The following is a 15,166-nucleotide window of genomic DNA, read 5'->3' as shown; positions in this document are numbered from 1 at the left end:
GGGTGTTGCTCAGGAAACCCACTGCCCCATGGGAGAGTTGAGGAAGCGACAAGAGTGTGTCCTTCCCAAAGTCTTTTATTGACAAACAAACGGAACACAGCCAGGGCCACCGGAAGGCCGGGTCACCACCTGCCCCAGAGATGAAGACAACTCAAGAAAGGAAGGTGCGCTGGGGCAGTGGGTGGCTTCTCAGAAACCACAGGTCACCGGAGACGTGCTTTCTGCATGCCCGCAGACGGGCCAGTGTGTGGCCCAAACTGGGGTCCCCACAGAGGCCAAGGCCAGTGCTCTGTCCACCAGGAGCCTCTCCCATCTCAAAGGAGCCCTTGGGTCTGTCTGCCGGTGGGCAGGCGTGCCACTGCTCCATGAACCAACCTCCAGAAGGGACCGAGAGGCAGCAGGCACAGGGTCACAATGCAGCCCCAGGGCCTCCCCGCAGACAAGACACAGTGAGAAACGGAGGCGGGTTCTGGGCTGGGGCGTCGGGGCTGCCTGCTCACTCACCCACCCTCCACAAAGACAGGCAAAGCAGTGTTTCACACAGGGGTGTTGCTTTATTCTGTGGTCAGCCTGCGGGAGCCGGGCCCCCTGGGGACAGGCGCCCCTGCCCGTCCCCCAGGACAGGCACGCACCTGGGCAGAGGCCCAGAGTGGCACTGGCACCGGAGGTGCCGTGCTCAGTGGCAGAGGCAGGGAAGGCCTACGCAGAGTCTGGGCAGCAAACACTGGTGGCACAGCGCTCAGGTGCCTCGTTCATAGCAGAGACGTGAAACGATGCCTGGAGTTTTAGACGGTTGGCGCCAGGGGAAGGCACAGGGTGTCCAGATGGTAAAGGCCCAGCACCCGAGGTCCTGTCCAGGCTGTTGGCTCTGCAGAGGGACCAGACTGGCAGGAGACGTGGAGAAGATGCTGCAGGAGAGAAGAGCCCATCACGCGGCATCACTGCACCACAGCCTGTGGGGGCCAGGGACCCCCGAAGGGACTGTGGCCTGTCACCACACCCGGCAAGCAGCCAGCTCCCCAAACCTCTCTCCAGCGTGGCCACCCCCCAGGGAGCCAGCTCCCCTGAACACCCCTCACCGTCGGCCGCATCACGCCTGGTCTCCCAGGGGGATGATTTCCTCGGTGACAAAGAACTCAATGGTCTCCTCCTCCCAGTCATCCACATTGCTATCCAGCTCGTCAGTGTCCACGCCTGGGGGGGGGAATGGGTGTTTCAGACTAAGCTGGAGCAAGCGGGCCCACCTCCCACCCGTGGCCCAACCCCTGGCTGTGGGGTTGCCTTTGAGCGCAGACACTTGCAGGCGCCTGCACACATGCCCCCGCATGTCCTACAGCAGTAAGCAGACCTTTGGCTGCACTGGAGCCTGTCTGTGACAGGAAATCTCACTTCAGGACCCCGAGGCCACGGAAGCCTCACGGGGTGCAGGGGGGCAAGGATGGGAAACCTCAGACAGGGCAGCAGAGGGCAACCACCGAGACGGCATGTGCTGTGAAAACCACGGTGTTCCCGGGCAGACCAGGCCTCTCTGAGCAGACGAAAACCTCCCGGCCGAGGGGCCACCCAGGGTCTACAGGCTATAAGCGCTAACAGCGTCGTTCTCCCGCAGAGTGACTGCTTGGCTGGTTACCTCCGCGTAGTTCCAGCCGCTCGGTCTTCTGCTCCATGTACAGCTCCTGTGCCATCTTCCGGTACTTACGGAAATCTTCCATCATGGTCCGCCTTCTCTCTACCAGTTCCTGCAAAGCCAGGGGACATTGAGGTCAGGCGCTGTCCTGATTATGTCACTCCCGAGTTCCCCGTAGGTACACAACCCCCTAAGTGCTCATTCCCTGCCCATCCCCCCTCCCAGCTTAGCATGGCCCTGCCCAGCAGCCAGCCCTCACCTTTGAGGCTTTAGACTGGCTCAGACGGTCCTTCTGCTCAAAGATCTTGGAGTATTTCTTCAGGTCCTTCTTAATTTGCTGAAACAGAGAAGCCACGTGAAGCTCCAGGACGTGGCGCCCCTGGGCGTCTCCCAGGCCACGCAGACCCGTCACTTCAGTTCATTCCAGCAGGTGAGCAAGGCCGCTCGGGGACGGTGCTGACTCCACGGGCCTAGGGGGTACACTGCCACCCTGTATTTCGTTCTTACTGCACCGTGTCTCTTCCACGGCTCCCGTGAGCCCCCACCCCAAGCAATACAGGAACCTCCTCCCTTGAGCCCGCATCTCTCACACATAACCACCTCCCTCCGTCACGCCGTCTCCTCCTCCCTCCAGCCCACGGCCACCACGTCCCCACTCCCTCAGCTTCCCGGAAGGGCTGCGGACCTGGATCTGATCCTGGCTGAGGGGTGACGGGGGACGAGGTCGCCACAGCAGCTGGCAGAAGCGGTCTCTGTTGTTTTTCTGCAGAAGACGTCCCTGGAAGGTCCACAGCCAGTAGGCATTGTCCACCTAGAGGGTGGGTGGCCACAGAACTGGGTTAGGACAGGGCGCCTGAGCAAACGCAGGCCGGCTGCCCTGGGCTGTGACGAGGACCTTGGGGCAGATAGGTGGTGCCATCACACCTGCAGTTCAGTGCGAGACACCTTGGTTCCCAACAAGACTTTCCCCATGAAGGAGAAACCGGCTGGCTGGCTGGCGACCAGGACTTCCCGGGGGACGGCACTCGGGACATGCTGCCATTTGAAGGAGCGGCCAGCACCGCAGAGGGGGAGGACAGGGAAAGAGCTGAAATCCCAGGGCAGCAGGGCAGGGCCCCTTCCCACCACTACTCTGTGCCGCCTGGTCTCCTACCTTGTGGCTCCACCAGGACACAGACGTTATGACGTAGCGCCCCGTGGGGTCCCACTCCACGTCGGAGGCCATGTAGTGCTCGGCTATGTTCATGACCGTGCAGTCAGATGTGTCCACAAAGGCTAAGGCACCGTTCATACTGAGGAGGACGACACACGCACACGCTTGCACCCAGAGCTCGCCTCACCCCCAGGGGGCCCGTGGGCAGCACCCAGTGCCTGTTATAATGCAGGGCCCCCCACTCCTGCTCAGAGGCCATCTCCCGGCAGAGGCAGGGAGGGAGGTCACACGGTGATAACAGCCAAGAAGGCCACTTGCTCCACCCACCGGGACTGTGAACAATGGGCACACTGCCAGGGGTCGTGTGACCCTGGTCCCATCAACAGGCCCTGGGGCAACCCTCTCCCAGCACCCCAAGAGCAGAAACCCACCTCCTCAGGCCGGCTAGCACAACAAACTGTCCCTGGGGGCTCCAGAAGATGGTGTTGGCCTGCTGCTTGTCAAACATCTCTGAAAGGACAGGGAGTGCCTGTCATTGGCCTGCAGGGCTCTGCATGACCATGGCAGCCAGTCAGAACCCAGTGGATACCCTGGTGGTACAGCAGTTAGCACTCAGCCATTACACAAGGCTGGCAGTTCTCCTGCTGGTTATTCTGCTGAGGCCGGGCCCAAGGTGGCCCACACAGATGGCAGCATGGACCCCCCACGGGCCAGCGGCTGTCACTGAGCGGGGTGGAAGTCCACCACAGGGACAACCAGTAATGCTGACACTAGTTCCCTTCACAAGTGGGGACGGACCATGGATTCTATTCACCTCACGAGAAGGCCCGATACTCCGGGGAGTCGGAAAGGTTTCAACAGATGCACCAATCCTCAAAACAACTTCCCACAAGGTGACAGGCTGAGGGGGTACAATCAGGGTGTGCCGCAGTGGGCTAGACACAGGCCGGAGGCCCCCACAGCACACTGCCCTGGGGTCAGGGTGGGTTCCAGACAGCCTGACCATGGGAGACAGTGCCCCAGAGGAGAGCGACATCAGTGACTGGCGACAGGACCCCAGCAAGAACATCAACAGGAAGCCCTGCCCAGTGCCCGATGTTAGGTACAGAAGCCCCCGCCCCAGGGGCCACTCACTGATGAGCTCGATCTTGCCGTTACTCTTGACGTGGTAGAAGGACACAGATATGCGCGGCGTTTCTCCGTGCAGCACGGCGAACTTGCTCCCGTTTGGCTCCCAGGCAAAGGCTATGATGGGCTCTGCGGTCAGTGTGCACGGGGTGGGGTCAGCAGTGTGGGGGCGCACACGTGTAAACACCCCCCCCTCAGCCCGGTCTATAAAGCTCGCAGGGCACCCCTGCGAGCAACCCTGGCACCAACACCATGCCAAAGTCGGGCATTGCATGTACTGACTGCTGCCCCCCCTTTCTGCCTCACTGAACACCCCCCCACCCCCACAATCCCAGGTGGAACACACAGGAGTCAAAGCCACGTCAAGCCTATCCACTCTCCTGGCACTCAGGAGGAAACCACTGCTACAGCACCCAGTGGGAGACCAACCACACAACCCAGACATCATGAGCCTCAGAACAGACAAGACACCCCCCCCCACCCACATGACAGCCCCTCCCTGGCAGGAGAGACTGAGGGCTTGCTCCTGGTCAGGGTGGGAGCGAGCAGGGAGCTCCCAGGAGCCAAGGGTTTAGTCCGGTACCGGTCTGGCTCAGGTGAGAACCGCACATGTGAGTCCAGGGACCAAGATGCCACTCACCTTTCATCTCCACGACGTCAACTGGCACCTGCTTCTCCCTCATTCGGAAAATTTCAAAATTGGTGACAACACCCTGGGGTGGGCGGGGACAGAGAGAGAAGAGCAGCACACGCCGTCAGAGGACGTGAGCATTTCGTGGGTGTGCACAGCTGGCACAGCTCAGGACTCGAGGACCACGATGACGGAGGGAGCTACGAGCGGGCAGCCTGGCCACGCAGAACAAAGCTCGTGGAAACACAGCTGAACGCTTCAGAGCCTTGGTGGCGCCAGGACTAAAGCACTTGGCTGCCAACTCAAAGGGTGCAAAACCCTCGTGAGCCCAAAGCCTGGACCCTGGCACCCGCTGGCTGAGTGCAGAGGACACACCCACAGATGCTCCTCTCCAGCCCTCACACCATCCCAGGGCTACACACAGGCCACAGCACCGTAGGGGGCGGGCGGCTGTGCGGAGCAGGGAGTGGCTGCAGACCCTAGAATGACGCCGTGGGGTCGGGGCTGCTGAGGGCCCTGCCTGCACCGCTCAAAGGGTGAAAAGTGGCTGAGGAGGCAGGTGGAGCGTGGTCCTCGGTATGCCGGGTAACCACAGGCAGGGCAGACTCTGTGTGCCGAAAGGACACCGGCAGCCAGGTGTGGGCGCCTCACTGGACACCTGTGTGGCCACAGCCCAGAGTTCGAGCCCAGGGTTCCCCTCCAGGCCGCTATGAGGACATCAGGTGGGCCTGAAAACTGCACTCATTAGAACCAGGCCGCTAGCACCCTACACCCAACGCACCAGGTGTGCGCTGAGCTGAGAGCTGCCGGCTCCCCCATGCCAGCTCACCTGGGTCCCCTTTGGGGTCCGATCCACTTTCACACACAGGTAGTCGCCGTTTTTCTGCCAGTGCAGCTTGCAGTCTACCACGTTGAAGAGGTTTCGGACTCGGATCTCCTGTCTGGTGGGGAGCTGCATCAGGGTGACCCTGGCTGGGATGTCCTTGTCTTCGGGCACCCAGAAGGCGATGATGTTGCCACCAGGAGACCAGGAAAAGTCTCTGTGGAACAAAAAAGATGCAGTGTGCAGACAGACAGAAAGCACACAGCTGCAGCTGTCAGCGTCGGAGGTCAGAACACGGTCCCCAGTGACAGCACAGCACCTTGGAGGATTAGTTCGCTCACGCCCTGGGGAAGGAGCCGCTATGTGCCACCACTCCCCTGGCGTCACGAGGCCCTGCGGCCCCCTCAACGCCTACTGTGTTTAGACCGTTGCCGCCAGGCTGGGGGTTTCTACGCATCACTGAAGACAAGACGCCAGGGGGGAAAGGCTCCTATTAAGGAGTTTAAGAGGATGAAGGGCGACGGCGCCCTTGGGTGTACAGCCCTGAGCTCAGATCAGCACTGAGACCCACGGTGCTGTTGCCCACCTGCCTCCGCAGGTGAAGAGGAGGACCAGGCCGCAGAAGTGTGGACGGAGGGTCTCTAGACCCCAAGCCCTTCTTCGTTCCAGGTCTGCTGCATAGAGACAGCTGCCTCCAGGCTGGGCAACGGGTCACAGAACCATGCCTGCTTTCCGGGGGCCACGGCAGCAGCCCCCATGCAGATCCCCGGGGCCTCCAAGGGCTATGGCCTGTCTCTTGCTCACAAATGGGAAGCTGATCGAACCGAAGCCCACCCGAGAGGCACTGCCCTCCTGCCCAGCGCCCACTCACTTGATCCCCGAGATCTTCAGACTCTTCTTGTCCAGCAGGCCCATAGACTGTGTGGGACGGAGGGGCACAGTTAGGTCAACAGCACCACGGCCTCCCGCCTGTCTTTCACAGAGGGGACACCAGCTGGCAAACCAGCTGCGGCCCCAGCCTGACAGCATCAGACACAGGCAGGACCCAGCCAGATGGTGACAGTCCCTTCCTTAGGTACTCACGGGCGTCTCGTAGATGCTGAGTGTGTCCAGGGTCATCCTGGCGAAGAATTTACCATCATGGCTCCACCTGCAAAGGGAAGCAGAGAGGTTGCAGGCTGGTGGGGCACCTGCGGCCAACATCGTAGGCAAACTGCACAGGCCGACTTACTTAAAAATGGGCCAGTGGGCAGAGCTCTCACAGTGGAAGCCCCTCTTCTTGTGGCCTGTCAGAATGTCCCAGATGATGGCCTGCGGGTCCTCTTGCTTGTCCAACAGGGGGCTGAAGGTCACCAGGTATCTGGGAGAGATGCGTGCTGTAGGTCACTCCACCCTCCTTCCCCGTCACTGCCTGATGGACAGCCACCACGCCTTGCACATGCTTCCTAGCAGCCTGCCCTGCAGGAGGCTGCACACACCACATCGCAACCTCGGGGACTGAGACGGCCCAAGGGCAACGCTGCCGGGCTCACTGTGGGCCCAGAGCCCGCTTCTCTCCAGATGTGACCCTTCCCACGAAGACCCTCAGTGCAGCATGGCAGGGCATATCCCACCAACTCATCTCTGCTACCACAGGGCAGAGCTGGGCACAGCGGTGGAAGCCCTAGGCGGCTCGCTGGAAGCCTGGCACAGGGCAGAGCTGGGCACAGCGGTGGAAGCCCTAGGCGGCTCGCTGGAAGCCTGGCACAGGTAACTCTGCAGGGTTCTCACTTTTCTCTAAGTTGGACTCCAAGTTGGGGGCAGGGGTGCTGCGACCCCACCTGGTGAAAGTGCCCCCGTCAGCAGGAAGGGAGGGCCAGGAGCCAGCCTTGGAGAGACACAGCAGACAGGTCACAGAACACCTGCTGTGGTCTCCTGTCAACAGGACAGCCAGGGGAGGATGCAGAGTGTGGGGGAAGAGATCACCAACAACCATGGCAGTCCACATCACCTGTCCACTGGACACTCAGAGAAAGGGGTGCGTGCTCCCATGTCTCTGCCTGTCCTCCCCGAGGGCTCACCTCTCGCAGGGCGAGTAATCGATGAGCTGCACTCCCTGGTGGCCGAATCTCTGGATCTGCTTGAACTGCTCCCCGCCCCAGAGCGCGATGCCCCTATGGTGGAAGGTGGCCAGGTAGGTGCCCTTTGGGGACCAGCGCACATAGGTCTCCGTCCACCTCTGTGGAGAGAGGGACAACAGCGTGAGCCCAGCAGGGAAAGGCCAGGGGCCAGCTCACTTCCTCCTGCCGAGGCGGCTCCTCCTGCTTGTCCATGGTGCGCCCTGCACAAAGCCACAGCACCGCCACTCCAACCCAATCCATCACGCCATGCCACGCCACCACACCAAACTCTCGAGCAACGAGCTGTTTGCTGGCGAGAAAAGGCTGTTCCCTACAGAGCCTCTGTCCGCTTGTTCATGAGCTCAGGTGGGAAAAGAAGCTCCTTGGCTGGGGAGGCGGGGAGGGAGCGTGCCCGCCCGGCGACCCACCGCTCTCTCTTCAATGGAGACGGGGTCCTTCACGTCGTTCCAGAAGATGGAAGTGCGGTCTCCGCTCTCAAAGATCACACTGTACTGGTCTCTGCACTCCGCCTCTTCCAGCCAATAGCGCAGGTTTCCCTAGCAAGAGAGAGGAGGACACGTCTTTATTTCTCACAAAAGAAAACACACCTATCGCTATTGTCTTGAGAGAGCCATCAAGTTTCTGTTGTCTCTGCCCCCAAGGAATTGATACTCCAGGCTGAGAGAGCAGGCATTTCTTGGCACCGATACAGATTTTACACAACGTACCAGGTCTTTGAAAGGCTGCTTCTCCGGAATATCCCACTCGTCACTGATCGTCATATACCTGCAGAAGGAAGAGCAGCCGACTGACACGCAAGAAAGGCTGGAACAAGACCTACCCCTCGGGGTGGTTCTCACCCACCAACCTGGGACACCCCACCCCTGTCTGAGTGGCACAAATGGCTAGAGGGTGCCACTGGCAGGAGCATGGCTGTGCACTGGCCATGTAGGGTCCTGAACCACCCAGAGGCTGGCAGCACCCCACTGAGTTGCTGTCAGGAGCTTGGGGTAGCTGGGCTGTCAGGGCCTGAGCCTGAACTCACTTGTCAAAATCTGTGAAGAGGTTGACCCTGAAGGTGTGCTGCTTGTCCAGCTTGTAGCCATCGGCATTCTTGACAGCATCCAGGGCGTGGGCAGGAGACGCGTATTCCAGGAAAATGTACCTGCATTCCGGGTAGGGACCACCAGCAGACTGAAACGAGGCTGTCCAGCCTCCCCAGAGTAGAGCCCCACCTCGGTGTGAGTCTTACACCCAGACTCCTCGCCCCACCCCAGGTTTCTCTTTAAATGACGAAGACAGCCCATCAAATGCCCACAAGCCAACTGAGGCACAGAGAGCGCCTGTCCCTGGGATATGGAGCGTGTCCCTCCGTGCTGAGGGTACACAGAAACGTGAAGCTTGCATTCCTCGTCACTTTAGCGGCCAAAGTGCAATACATGACGCACGACCCACACGGCACTTGCCTTCTTTCTCCCCATCATCTCAGGAGCCCAGGCCAAACCGCTGCTCCGTCTGAGATAGACACACACACACACACACACACACAACCTGTCCCCTAACCCTCTCCTAATGCCTCAGATACACCGGGGTGAGTCTGTGCAGGTGTGTGGGTCACGTGTGAATCTCAGCACCTGTCAGGTGTCCCCATGCGAGCACAACTCACCCCCTTGTCTTCCCATCCTCTTCCGGGTAGTAGTCGTTGGTGATTTTGCCAAACTTGGAGAAGATCTTGTGGATGACGTTTTTCAGTTTCTCCAGACGGTCAGGCCCTACCTGAGGGACGTTGTCCACCACAATCACCGAGTCGATGCCATCTGCCTCCTGTGGCCGGTCTTTGAGGATATCTCCCAGTAACTCTGCACAGGGAAAGGGCAGAGATGATCCAGAGGCTGGATGGGAAGGACGCTCTACAGGCTTGGCACGGCGCTCTACACGACCACGACAGGCAGCCAGCCCCTGGCAAGAGCAACTGAACGTCGCTAAAACCAGAAACCAAACTCACTGCCACCACGTCCACGCCGATTCACAGCGACCCTGCAGAACAGGGCACAACGGTCCCTGTGGGTTTCTGAGACTGTCGCTCTTTGCAGAAGCAGAAAGTCCCACCTTTCTCTCATGGAGCAGCAGGTGGCTTCAAACTGCTGGCCCTGCGGGTCGCAGCCCAACGAACAATGGCCGAGCCAGGTATTCACAGGGCTGTTGGAGCAATGTGTTCACATTGCTGGAAATGGTCCCAGGAGAAGGAGAGCGTCCACGGTGAACTGAGTTAGGGAACCATTTGCAGGCAGAGAGAAGTATCGGAACGCATTCTGTCCACCCACCCTTCTCCCCAAGGAGAAGGTTCCCCTATTTTTCTAGGCACGGGAACTGCGTGGAACGAGGCTGCAAACACTGCCTCGGAGGGTCTTCTACCGAGTGCACACTCTCCGCCCCAGTTACACTCAACACTCACGGCCAGAGCCCCCACCCACAGCGCACGGCAACATCGCTGTGATCAGCTCCGAGCTGGAAGCACGCAGGCACCACAGGGCTCGTGCGCAGTACTGCCCTGCTCTGTACAGCACCGGGCAGCAGCAGCTCTTTCCCTGGGAGCGTGGAGGACCTGCCGCGTCCGGGCCAGAGGGCTGGGCCTAAGCACTGTTCTCGTCTTGGTGGAGGCTGAGAACAGAGCTCGAACACGCGGGCAATATTCTAGCCGATCTTTTCATGACCACGCTCAAAACTCAAATGTGCGTCGTGCGTTGTCTGCTCGCAGAGCCCGCCTTAGGAAGACGCCACGTCCAAAGACGGGCATGTGGAACCAGGAAAGAGCAGAGGTGCAGACAGAGGGAAGGCGAGAAACGGGGAGGAAGAGGCCAGAGCTCGGCGTGGGAACGGGGAGTCACTCAAGTGCGGCACTCCTAGCCTCGTCTCTGTAGGGCCCACCCGGGGACTGGGTGGGAGACTCAAACAGAAGGGCCTTCAGGAGCAGGGCGAGGACCCAGTGACCATCAATAAGAACCACCGAGGAGCCCGTGTGAGACCCCTGCTTGGTGTAGGGGGTGCGCACAGCACCAAGATCTACGGCAGAAGGGTGGGCTTCCCCGCCCAAAGAACAAGGCAGTGGCCGAGGACCAGAGAGATGTCTGTGGTATGGCTGACAAGAGGTGTGGTGGGCAAAAAAAAAAATCCCTACCATTTGGTAACCTGTTCCCCAAACCAAACTCACTGCTATCAAGTCAGCTCCAACCCAGCGGCCCCACAGGACGGGGTAGAACTGCCGTGACTCTCTGGGGACAGGAAGAAGGCTGCCGGCTCCACATCAACCTTGTGATAGCGAGTACTGTCTGACTAGTACTGACGCACCATGTGACAGGTAGGGTTATTGTGCCAACCTGGCTGATAGGAACATAAGATTAATTGGGTCAGTTTGATTGGAGGGCAGAGATCAATGGCTCTGCAGGCTCCCCCGCCCCTTGATCTCTGGTGAGCAGAGAGTGGCTTGGAGCATGCTGCTGCTTCAGCTAGTTGTCTGCTTCAACCTGTGAGCTACACCACCTGTGGGCCCAGCCAACCGTGGATCGTGTTGCTAGAGCTTGAGGCTCCATAAGAGACCAGCCTAACCACGGGTGCACACATCACTGGAGGCTGGTGGGTCCCGGCACCCTGCATTGCTTGCGTGGTCATTCCATCTGGGCCTGCTTTGCTAAGCTCCCTTAGAGACCCAACCTGCTGCTCGGGGGGCGGGGGTCACTGGCAGATACTGCCATATGCTCCCTTGACCTTGGACCCAGCAGCCCAAGTGAGCTGAAGGACTTCCAGTATATTAACTGTTTCACAGAAGTGGGGTGAACTGAACCCTCTGTAGTGCTGTGTGGACTAACTAGCTGTTACATTCCTTCTTGCAGTATAAACCTATTCTCTTATATATCACATATAAATCCTGCCTAACACACACACACCCAATACACACTTTTGGTGCCTCAAATGTAGACATTTTTGACCAGCCAATTCCAAACGTGACACACACACACACACACCCCCAATCAGCTCTAGTTTTCGAGAAAGCAAATCGACCACTCTTCACTCTGCTTGTCCGTTAAAAACAACAAAAAACCCCAGGATATTTGAATGCGGTGTTAGCTAGCACGATGGAGGAGGACAGACTGGCTTTGTTTCGAGCTGTCTGTGTTAGAAAGAAAGGCATGAGGTTGCTGTGCTGTACTGAATACAGAGGTGAGGCTGTGCTTCAGTCTCCTTTGATCTGAAGACACATTTGAAAGGCCATGAATGAGAACGACTGTTCAATCAATATGGACCCTGATGACCAGTGGGCTGTGCTCCACCAAGCCCCCCCGCCCCCCCCTCCCAGACAAAGACGAGTCTTTCTGCCTGGAAACCCACGGGGGAAGCTCCACTCTGCCCTACAGCAGGGCCCCGGCAGTCATTACCCTCCGACTGACTGGTATTGAGTCGGGTATGATAAAGATTCAAGCATTGTGAAACCCAGAGTGGACCTGTCAGAGCTCAGACTCCGCTATTAAAAGTAAAATGCTGCAGTCCTGTTCTAAGACGGCACCACTTTCCACTAGTGCACAGAAACCGGTGAAAGGGAAGAGTTCTGTTAAAGCAGCTTGGAGTCACCCTCACCGCGGAGACATCTCACACAAACTACCCCCGGCCCTTCTACGCATTAAAATGTGTTCTGCAACGGTGACTGCATAACTTTGAGAAAAACTTAGATCTCGGGAAGTGTTCATGAAAATTGCTGTAAAGTCTCACATTTTGACCTTCCAGATTGGCCCAGGCTTCCACACGTGCGCCTTTTCAACGGTCCTTTCCATCTTCTCAAGCCACGCCTGGCTTTGCGGTGTCCCACTCGGGGCCTTTGTGTACACTACACAGCCTCCACACCGAAAGGAAAAATCCTGCTGCCATCAAATAGATTCTAACGCATTGTGATCCTGCAGGACAGAGACTTGCCCTTTGGAGTTTCCAAACCTTTGGATCTTTCTAAAAGCTACAGAGTGCCTGGTGGATCCGAAACACTTACCTCATGATTATGGCAGCACCTCAATGCGTAGCCAACTAGCCACCCTGGGTATACATACAGCTTCCCTAGGAAGTCCCTTAATACTTCATTCTTTTCAAATATTTCTCACCTTATCTGTTATATCCTACCACCTGTGGGTCTGCATTCTCATACTGAAGACTAGGATGGGTAAACTGATATGTCAGTGAAACAGCTGTAAATATAGCGGAACACCATATCTAAGAGATTAGAGCAGATAGGGTCTACTGAATGCAATTTTCTGAATCAGCACCCCAAATAACCCCAGAAACAGGCCTTAAAAACAAGTAGAAAAATGTTGGTGTTGGCCTGTGTTCTGGGACCCAGCAGAAAAGCACTGTTGAGGGAAGGCATGGGATAAAGAAGGAAGGAGGCATGTGTGACCCCAGCCTGGGGCCCTCGGCGGGGGTGCAGCGGGGTTCTCTTCCTCGCTGAAGCTGGGGCTGACCTGGCCTCCTTGTCACATCCACACTGCTGTCAGGGGTGGGGCCCCTATCCATGCTTCAACAGGAAAGCCCCACATCTGAGCAGGTGGAGGCAGATGAGGAGGCGAAACAGCACCAAAGGGCACCCAGCTTACCCTTCCACTGTCATGCAGGTTCTGAGCGACTAGTAAGCTCGCCTGTCAGACTGCAAACCCCAATGCTGCGCAGCGGATCCCAACGCACAGCGCCCACCGAACTGCCGACGCACAGAAGCTGGCGGCTGGCAAGGAGGCACGGGATGGGAGGCGAAGAGCCCCCCTGTGAAGTGGCCATCAGAGCGCCCTGGTAAAAAGGCACTGCCTCAGCACTGCAGCCGAACAAGCCAGAGAGGCGATGGTGAGACAACCTCGCTTTACTCTGGATCCCAGTCACCACCAGGTTCAATTCCTGTTCTCAAATTCCACGGACGGAATGTGACCAGCGCTAGAGAAGAGATGTGGCTGCATTTCCATCTCAAAGGGTGTTTAAGGCAAATTCTCTCTACTTGTGTGTGTGGTAGAAATGAACGTGAGTTGATCTAAACGCCTTTCTGGGTAATACTGGAAAGGTTATATGGAAGAAACAAACCAATCAAAACTCCTGCCAGGCAGCTGTCAACGGAGGTACAGGTGAGTTCAAGGCAATGGGAGCGAAAGAACACCCTCCTCGTTGTGGAAACTGTAGTGGGTGCTCAGCGTGCCTGCAAAACCACTCCCCAGCCAGCGAACCAGCCGGCTGAGCCTGATCAGAATTTACAAGGTGGCTCATAAAGGGAGTCCGGCTTTTATGCACAACGTGGACTCGGCACCAACGCCTTTAAGAACCTGCCAGCCCTGCTGAGGGAACGCACTTCATAAATCCCCCACCAAACCCCGTCCTTGACCTAGCCCAGGCACGTGGGCCTCCCGGTTCCCGTTCTCAGCCTGGCTCTACAACAGTGGAAACTGCCGCTGCAACAGCCAAGTAAGTGCTGAAGGAAAAGAAGTGAGAAAAGCCAAGGTAAACGAAATGTGGTGAGCTTACAGATGATACTTCAGTTGACATGAACACCAAGACAAGCCATGTTTGCCCAAACACCAAGTGCAGTTGAAGATGGAATCTGTGAGGCAGCCATTGCACCATTCTACTGGACGTGATTGAAAGACGAAATGTAGGTGTTCAATCTCAACGAGTAAGAGAAGGGAAAGACAACAGAAGCTGCAGAGAAGAGGGTGAAGGAGCAGCGTTGGGGGGGGGGGGGACACATGGTCAAGCCAAGGGTCAGCCTGTGAACCAGGAGGTGGGCAGCTGGAGCCCACCAGCCACACTGTGGGAGACAGACCTGGCAGTCTCTTGCTTCCATAAAGGTGACGGTGAGGGGCCGTTCCACTGTCCTACAAAGTGACCATTAGCTCAGACAGACTTCATGTCTCCCACTTTTGGGATCAGAATCTCTTATCACGAGAAATCAAGTCTAACAAAACGGTGGGCGACTGTTACTACTGCGCCCCTCCCCTCCCCTTTGCACAGCAGGAGCTCTGGCACAGTGGTTAAGCGCTGGGCTGTAAATGGAAAGGCTGGTGGGTGAAGCCCACATGCAGCCTGGAAGTCGCCAGCCTGGAATTCCCAGGGGGTAGCTGTGTTGGATCCTAGAAGGGACTTGTGGGCTAGGGTCCACTCACCCCAGGGGCCTCCAGCTTGGCTCTGTCCTCATTGATACAGACAGGCACCCCCCACGCACGTCCAGATTCCAGGGGTGACACCAGGGGCGCTGAGCTCTACTTTCAGGGACCGAGCACTTCCCTCCCACCCTCGTAGTTACGAGGAAGCAGGCTGTCCTGGAAGCACCCCACTCCACTGCACGCAGGGGAGTCGGCGCGACCTCTCATGCCTACGGAACCCGGGGAGCGGGGAGCACACCCCTAGAAAAGTCCCCTGGATGTCTGGGCCTGGCGCCGCGTAAAGGACCCCCGAAGCCCCCCACCCCAGGACCCTGAAGCGCTCACGCCTGCGAGGCCAGCGCCCAGCCGCAGCGTGTGCAGAGCCCCGCTCCGTGGGTGAGCGGAGAGCGGCCCGCGAGGAGAGCCCCTCCGCGGCCACGCACCTTCCTCGCTCACGTCGTCAACGAAGTCCTCGGGGTCGCTGAAGGAGGGGTCGTCGGAGTCGCCGTCCTCGAGCGCGCGCGGCCCGGCCTCGGCCTCGGCCTCGG

General features: G+C 58.3%; 1 protein-coding gene across 1 annotated transcript; it reads right to left on the bottom strand.

Moving 5' to 3' along the window:
• Window positions 1-534: 534 nt before the first annotated feature.
• On the bottom strand, window positions 535-15,158 carry EIF3B (eukaryotic translation initiation factor 3 subunit B). Its single transcript, XM_030884410.2, has 19 exons — window positions 15,062-15,158; window positions 9,128-9,320; window positions 8,507-8,626; window positions 8,190-8,247; window positions 7,890-8,018; window positions 7,423-7,580; window positions 6,594-6,722; window positions 6,446-6,512; window positions 6,234-6,280; window positions 5,369-5,579; window positions 4,549-4,621; window positions 3,915-4,037; window positions 3,212-3,290; window positions 2,781-2,919; window positions 2,313-2,438; window positions 1,887-1,964; window positions 1,631-1,739; window positions 1,080-1,194; window positions 535-908 (listed from the first exon to the last, which is right to left on the bottom strand). The coding sequence occupies exons 4-18, from the start codon at window positions 8,241-8,243 to the stop codon at window positions 1,091-1,093; spliced, it is 1,626 nt and encodes a 541-aa protein (XP_030740270.1). The 5' UTR covers window positions 8,244-8,247; window positions 8,507-8,626; window positions 9,128-9,320; window positions 15,062-15,158; the 3' UTR covers window positions 535-908; window positions 1,080-1,090.
• Window positions 15,159-15,166: the final 8 nt, after the last annotated feature.

This window comes from Echinops telfairi, unplaced genomic scaffold, assembly GCF_000313985.2.
Source record: "Echinops telfairi isolate 266 unplaced genomic scaffold, ASM31398v2 ScPeMD7_5;HRSCAF=22, whole genome shotgun sequence".
In the NCBI taxonomy this organism is placed as follows: Eukaryota; Metazoa; Chordata; class Mammalia; order Afrosoricida; family Tenrecidae; genus Echinops; species Echinops telfairi.
The sequence above is the reverse complement of the archived record's forward strand: the minus strand, read 5'-3'. Positions and strand labels throughout refer to the sequence as shown.